The sequence below is a fragment of the Triturus cristatus genome, chromosome 3_2, assembly GCF_964204655.1.
Source record: "Triturus cristatus chromosome 3_2, aTriCri1.1, whole genome shotgun sequence".
Lineage (NCBI taxonomy): Eukaryota > Metazoa > Chordata > Amphibia > Caudata > Salamandridae > Triturus > Triturus cristatus.
Window position 1 is genome coordinate 24,068,314 of NC_140584.1, and position 7,379 is coordinate 24,075,692.

The 7,379-nt window shown below is 42.0% G+C and overlaps 1 protein-coding gene across 1 annotated transcript in view; it reads left to right on the top strand.

The window, feature by feature from the left end:
* BARX2 (BARX homeobox 2) overlaps positions 1-6,324 on the top strand; it is a 105,690-nt gene extending 99,366 nt beyond the window's left edge. Inside the window, exon 4 of the mRNA XM_085647199.1 lies at positions 5,087-6,324. Coding sequence (XP_085503325.1) covers positions 5,087-5,365 — 279 coding nt within the window. The 3' untranslated portion in view covers positions 5,366-6,324. The remainder of the gene's footprint in view (positions 1-5,086) is intronic.
* The last annotated feature ends 1,055 nt before the right edge of the window (positions 6,325-7,379 follow it).

Consider the following 7,379-nt stretch of genomic DNA (forward strand, 5'->3'; position numbering starts at 1 on the left):
TTTATAAGCTGCACCAGCTCGGAATGTGCGATACATGCTGAAAGATTCTAGCTTTTCTTTATTTAAGGAGTGCAACAAATATCCATGTTCTCTCTGCTTGTCATTGTGAGCTAAAATAAAAAATAGAGCAGAAGAAAGAAAAACAAAGTTTCTTAGTGGCTTTAAAGAGCTGCTTCAACTATGGTCTGTGATCTGACCTGCATTTCACCTCGGCTGCTACCTCTGGCAGCAGGAATTGTGATGTCAGAACTCGACTGTAAAAACAGAATAGTTGTGTTCTGATGTCTTTTCACAAGTCACCAGTTATAAAGAAATTAGATACTAGCGTTTATACTGGGACTACAGAATCTCATATATTAAAGTTAGATAGCATGCTGTCAATTGTACATTGATGATTTATAAAAATGTATGAAAAAAGAAAGTTAGGATTGATTTGACTGATAAATGGATGTTGAGTATTTTAATGGACACTGTACTGGTGGGTCACCTCTTTGATTTTGTGAAAAGGAAACAAAAACTTTGAAGTGCAGTCATTTTTGCCACTGGTTAAGTGGTTACAGCGTACATTGTCAGATATGTTCCTGATCCACAACTGCTAACTGTTCCTACGTCACAGAAACGCCAAGTCTATTTGGCCAGTGGTGATATTGCATAACCAGTTAATTGCTTCTATACCCTGGGAGTAGGCAACGGGTGTGAAATTTAACTGCCTCATGATTATTAATGTTATCATCATTGCTTTTACAGTACACAGAAATGGATTTCAAAGCTATAATTATTAGGAAATTGTTTCCTTAATATATATGAGTGATGTTCTCTGTGCTCTACAATAGTAAGACAGTGACACAGAAGGAGAACAATGAGAACATTCTTTATCACCTTATTCATCACTTCATTGTGACTCAATTAATGTTAGCCAATTAGGGGCAGTTGCTCGTCAAAAGTGCCTCAAATACATCATGACACAGCACACTTCTGTTGACCTCCAGATTTCCCATGTCGCAATTATTTCTATTGCACCGCGTACCATCCAAATATAAGTCGACTCATATAGACCAGTGCCACATCGAATGTCTCTTGATGCTTACACAAGAAGATTTGGTTCAACCATCAAGAACTAGGGGCTGAATGAAATTGACATAAAAATATGAAATGTTTTTTTTCTTTTTTCAAGCTTTATTTCGAGTTACCAAGGGAACCATAAAAGTGTTATTCCAGGATTAAAACACAATAGTAAAACATTCCAGATTGATACAGTAAAGTAAATAGGAATAAAAAGCATTAGGACAACAATGCCACACAAAGAGCCCAATCAACAGAGCTTCAATCACCGCCATGTCGCCCAGCAGCTGCATTGGCCCTCACTTTAGTGAACCTTCACCCCACTGTGCTACTGGCCAATTAAAGTGGAGATGCATGATTATAAAAAAAAAAGTATGGTTGTATGATGCCATTGACTCCAGTCAAAGGTATGATAGTCACAACACAACATATGAATGGGGAATAATTCTTTCTATGGTCGTTAAAGAATGCCATGGGTAAAAAATCCAGTTTCCGCTCAAATTACTGAAATGGCAACAGGTTTTTACTGTTACGATTTTCAAATGGCTGGGTCCAAAGAAGGGTGACATGGTGAGCAAATAACAATGGATTAATACCAGATCTGTGACTGGGGTGAGTGCTTGAAAAGTTTCAACACTCCTTCCATAATTTTATGTTGTGACGTTGATATGTGCGTCCTAAGTAGCTAAGGTTATGCCCAGACGTGGGTACCTTGCTTGCTGCACCACTGTATTCAAGCTAGCCTGGCTGATGAAGGGTGATACCCTGAAACCAGTGACAGGATGCTTGATTCCAGTCCAGGGAGGACCTGGCATGGCAGTTCGGGCTTTAGTGTTCCCATGGGTAACAGGGTCAAGACTGATTTGCATATGGCTGGGTAGAAAATGGGGTGACGTGTCGAGCAAAATAACGATCTGTCACTGGGGCTGAGTGCGTGAAAAGTTTCAACACTATGTCCATCATTTTATTTTGTGATGGCAGCTGATTTTTACTGACTGCTTGTGGTATTGTGGTTACCACCTTTTTCAATGTTCATATATCTATAGGACTTACGTCAGGTTCCTTGACCAATCCATCGTTGTTCTGGTCTTTTACTGTACTTGTCATACATTACATCACCTTTGTGTATTCCTAGTAATGCTCAGTATTGGTTTTGGTTTGTAAATAAGGGTTATGTGATTTGTTTTAAGGTTTGTCTATTACTATTGAGTGTGTTATTGTAACTACCAGAACATGCAACAGGGTTAAGTCTCATTTTCCCAGTAGTAGGTTGTATAGGTTTTTATCTGAAAATGTAGTGCGATTTAACTGTAAAGCGCTCCGACACTCATTTCTTTGGGTCATGTTTGCGCTATAGAAAACACTGAATAAATAAATAAATCTATCACATACCCCACATTGGGGCTAATGGGATAGCTTTAGATTTGAAAATTTCAAAAAAGGAATGACATACCCTTCAAACATTATAGAAAACTATAAGAGGATTGTATACCTCCTGTTTATTTAGAGGTCAAAGCCGGATTTCTTTTGCCGATTATTTCTCAGTAGAAACTCCATTGTATGTCAACAAATCACGTGAGCTTACTTGGACAATTGTTTGGTTATAGTAAACAATATCGTTCCAGGATCTGAGTCTGAGTCAGCATTGGCAAATAAGTAACTGGTTAGTATTTGAACATCATTTTTGTAATGGAAATATTATATCGAGTAAAGTAGTCCATGCATATAGAATGCATAAAATTAACTTAGAGTTTGGGGTATATTTACTAATATTGTACACAGAGTATGAGTCTCAAAACTAGCACAACTCCGCGCCAAACATTTATTTGAAATATAATTTTCAGTGCAACACTTGTTTTGCACTGGAAAAGTCCCTTGAAAGTAAGGCAAAGTGGCACCTAGTGCTGGTTTGCATTGCTTAGTGTTGAGGAGGCATTTCATAGGTGGTATATAGCCATTCCCCTGCAACCACCCCTGGTTTTAAATGCAAAAGCTCATCTACTAAAAATAAAGTAGGCAGGGTTTTGCATCAAAAATAATGCTGATTTGAGATTAGGGTTATCCAGGAGAAATGTTTTTATTTCTTCAATCTTCTCTGGCTTTGCATGTGTGCTGCACTGTACAACACACTACAAAGTAGGAAATGTTTAAAATGTAGTCTAACGATAGTATTTTATACTTCAAGGTAATCCTGGCAGTACAAAACCTATGCCAGACATTACGCACACTCACTTGAACTAAGGTGTAAAGGTATGTGCGTGGCGCCGCACGGGCAACCTGATTGCACACCAGCACTGGGAAGAGAGCAGGACGGGGCCATATCTCTATAGATAAGGTGTTTTTTAATCTCTTACTAAGCACAGCCCAACGAGTTTAGTTGCTGCTCTACGTTGCAATACATTTGAGTAAATATACTCCTTAGTGTTCTATGAACTCGTGCTCAGAGCTCTTAGGTTGTTTCTTCAATCTTATCTGTTTTTAGCAGGAGACATTATTTTATGTTCACGTCCTACAAACAGCCGACTGTTGTCCTTGTGCAGCATTTGTTCTCTCCACCAGACAAAGTCCTTGATTTTGCAATTGGAACTCTTTTCAACCTCCCCAAGAATATAAAACCTTTTCATATCATCACAAGCCAAACCTGCTTTCTGGCAAGAACAGGGCATTTCCTAAATTCTAAACATTAGTCTAGAAAACATTTAGGGCCGGATTACGATCCTGACACCGTTTCGCTCCTGGGATTGACCGAACTCTGGTCGTTGGTCCCGACCAGCCAATTACAATACAAACGAACACTGTTCAGTCGCATACTCCTATTTCTCAATGGGAGATTGTGTTACGGCTGTAAACCGGCTGTAACACAAGCTCCCATTGAGAAATGGGAGGTGTTGGTCATCCCTTCACCCCATGAGATGCCTGCCACAGGGTGCAGGTATGTACATGGGGGACCACTGGTGCCCCCTTGCCCCCCAACCGGATGCTTAGCACCTAAGGGTGCCTTGCTGTTGGCCCCCAAAAACGCTTTATAACATGGTTTCCATGTCGGACAGGCTGGCATGGAAACTATGTCGGAAAGCGTGCTTCGTAATCCCAAGGGCGGAAAGGCCTGGCTTTTGGGATTACGAGCTGGTTCTGACTAGCCAGCCGGAATAACCTGCCGGTTTACTTTCCAACCTGCCAGCATCATATTGCAGCGGTTGGAAAGTAAACCGAGCAGCCCATTACAATGCGGCCAGGCAGGCTCCGACTGTCGGTCAGAGCCTTTACGGGCCACATCTTAATCGGCCCCTTAATGGGAAAGTTCAGACTACCTCTCTGATATCTTAATACAACATATCTCCTCCCAAACTGGAGAACCACCAAACAAGACCTTCTACAACACCCAAAGCCCCCATGCAGCTTCAAGATTTCAGTCTTTCCAACTGCTAGGAATTCCGCATTAGAACTTAATTCCAATCACCATGAGTGCTAGTCCCTCTTTACTGAAGTTCAAAAAAACCTAGAAAACTGACCTATTGCTTGGAACTAACAGCAACAACTTTTATCACTCGGAATCCAACTATATAATATAAATATGTAAAAATAACCCTAGCGCTATATTCCGTAACACTCTCATCCACTCTAGTCAATGTATGCTACAAAATCTGTTTAAATTCCTATTCATCATTTGTGAAATTGTTTCTGCTGGAGCAAATAAGTATTTTTGATAAAAAAGTCTAGATTGTTCCAGGCCTAATGTTCAAGATTCTGGGTCTAGGATTTATCAACTGTAGTACTAAGCTTGGCAAGCTCATGCAGAGTAGTATTGGGTACATTTTTATCACGTATTCGTATTCCTGATAAAAATGAGAGTGGTAGAAGCGTAACTTAAATTCTAGTAGTACAAAAATGAATTCGTATGAAAGCCAAAACCACTTCCTATCATTTAATGTATGCATCTGGCTTCTTAGGCCTAGATGTTTTTGAAGCTGATGTATCTAATCTTGCAATTCTTTGATATTTCCCATTTTCTCTCTCTCATGAGGTCCTGAAAGGAGGACAGGAAGCTCCCACCAAACCCAAAGGCCGCCCTAAAAAAAACTCAATACCTTCCTCGGAGGAGATTGAGGCGGAGCAGAAAATGAATGACATGGCTACCAAGGAGGAACAAGGCACAGCAGAAGGCCCAGAACTAGAGCAAGAAGATGGCAAGGTGCGACAGGAAACGGAGGATGAGGAGCTGGAACTACACAGCCCAAGGCCACAGTCAATCCCTGAGAATCCTCCATACTCGTCAACATCAGAAAATGCAGTGTCCAGCTAAAAAGGAGGAGATAAACACTTATGCCAGTAAGAGTACTGGTCATAAACCTGGGAAAACATCTCACCTATGAGAGCATATGGATTGAACTGCAGCATGCGCACAACATCCATATTCTGCAGTGTGCAACTGGTATCTAGAGAGCTATCAGACTGGCCCAGCTCTGATTGACCTGCTAGTTTCTGGAAGAGGAAGAGTTGTTGCTATCAATATGATCCTAGCATCAAAACTTTGAAGGTGGTCGACCCAGCTAAGTGTGGACTGAGGGTTTGACGTGCTAGCTAGGAAAGAAAAATAGACACTGTACATAGTGTTCCCGCGCTTTGTGTGTGTTTTTATGAGAGCAGGTAAAGGTAAACCATTGATCAGCCACTGCCAACAAGAAGCAGTTGTTAATCGTTTTTTTCATTAAAAGCACTTAATAACATCATTGCATAAGATCCATCTATGAGGCACCATTAAAACAGGAGCAAATGAAGCAAACAGTGGATGAATTAGACAAAGAAGATGGGATCGCATGCTTTGACCGTCAGCAATGAACCCATACAATCTGTCCTCTAGCTTTGATGTCCACTGTTGCCTCTCTTTGCTGTGATAAGTGGTGCTCCTGCCTGATCCTTTCTATGGTGTTTCCATTTTTAAGTCTTGTCTACACACAGCTTTTGCTGACTTCCTCCTATTTTCCCCCAAACCATTATAACATACTCATATAGGCATGCACTTAAAGGATCTTTCAGTTGTGCTTCTTCATACATTGGTTGGTTCAAGTGTCATTTTAAGATTACGTCATTCTGCAACAGACTAAGCAATGGGTCAGCCCACTTCAGATATTGGCACTCTTCACTGTCAGTGAGAGCATTTTGCTCTTGCACATCTGCCTAGACAGCACTTCATTTCAGTCCCAAGGCTGGTGTGCCAATCTCAGCTTTCATTTCTGCTTTCATTAAATTTATTTATTTATATCTGTGGATGGCAACCTTTGTTCTCTTTATTAATTTTAATGCCAATGGCATGTTTAAAAAATAAAATAAAAAATGCAGGTTTGCCAAGGATAGACCTTTCGGTTTTGGGGGGACACTGGTTGCGCTTTGCAGGGAATCTGTTTGTGTGCAGTCAGAGTAGGGACTGCATTGAGGGAAGGCGTAGTTGACAAGGGAACTATCTTGAGGATGTGTCAGGCAAACCTTATAAAGAATTTCAAGCCACAAAGAAGGGAGCACAAATTGAAACGAGCTTTGGCAAACTCAGATGTTGGGCCGTTGCGACCTACGTGAAGGTTATTTTTTCCTGTGCTAGAATAAGGCATAACAGTAAACATAAACAAATGCAGCCAACATTGCATAGACGTCATATGGTCTGCAATAATGTTTTTTTAATGAGAAACCTTTACTGATGTGGTCTTTATACTAGTGATGTTTATTGGAAAGCCTTGGTTGTGCCTTGGATCATTTTATTATTACTATGGGTGAAGGAGATTAGAATAAATTGCCACTGAACCAAGTGGCTCATTACGATGGTGGAGGGACTGCCACCGCTGGGCCGGCGGTGGCGGTCCCTCCGCCATCTGGCTCCCATTTCCCCCGCCACATTAGGATGGCGGGGGGGATCGTTCCACAAGCGTGGCGGGCGCTTTTTGCGCCCGCCACGCTTCTGCCACAGAAAATCGTTGCGATTGCTTGGCTGAGTGGTTCAGACTGGGGATATGGTGGCGGTGCTTAGCAGGCACCGCCCGCCCAATCACAATGCTGGCGTCAGCCAGCCTTTCCATGGTGGCCATGGAAAGGCTGGCGGAGGCTGGCTTTGGGGGGCCTGTTACAGGCCCCCTCTGTGGTGGGGGAGCCAGTTGTGCACTGGGGGGCACCCTTGTACCCCCATACATTTCCATGCACAAGGTGGCAGGCACCGCACAGTGCCTGCCACGTTGTGCATGCACATCGTGGCATTTTAACATTGCGAACGGTGCTGCAGCCAGCAGCACTCTCCACAATGTTAAAAGGCCAGGATGCGCCCGCAAGTA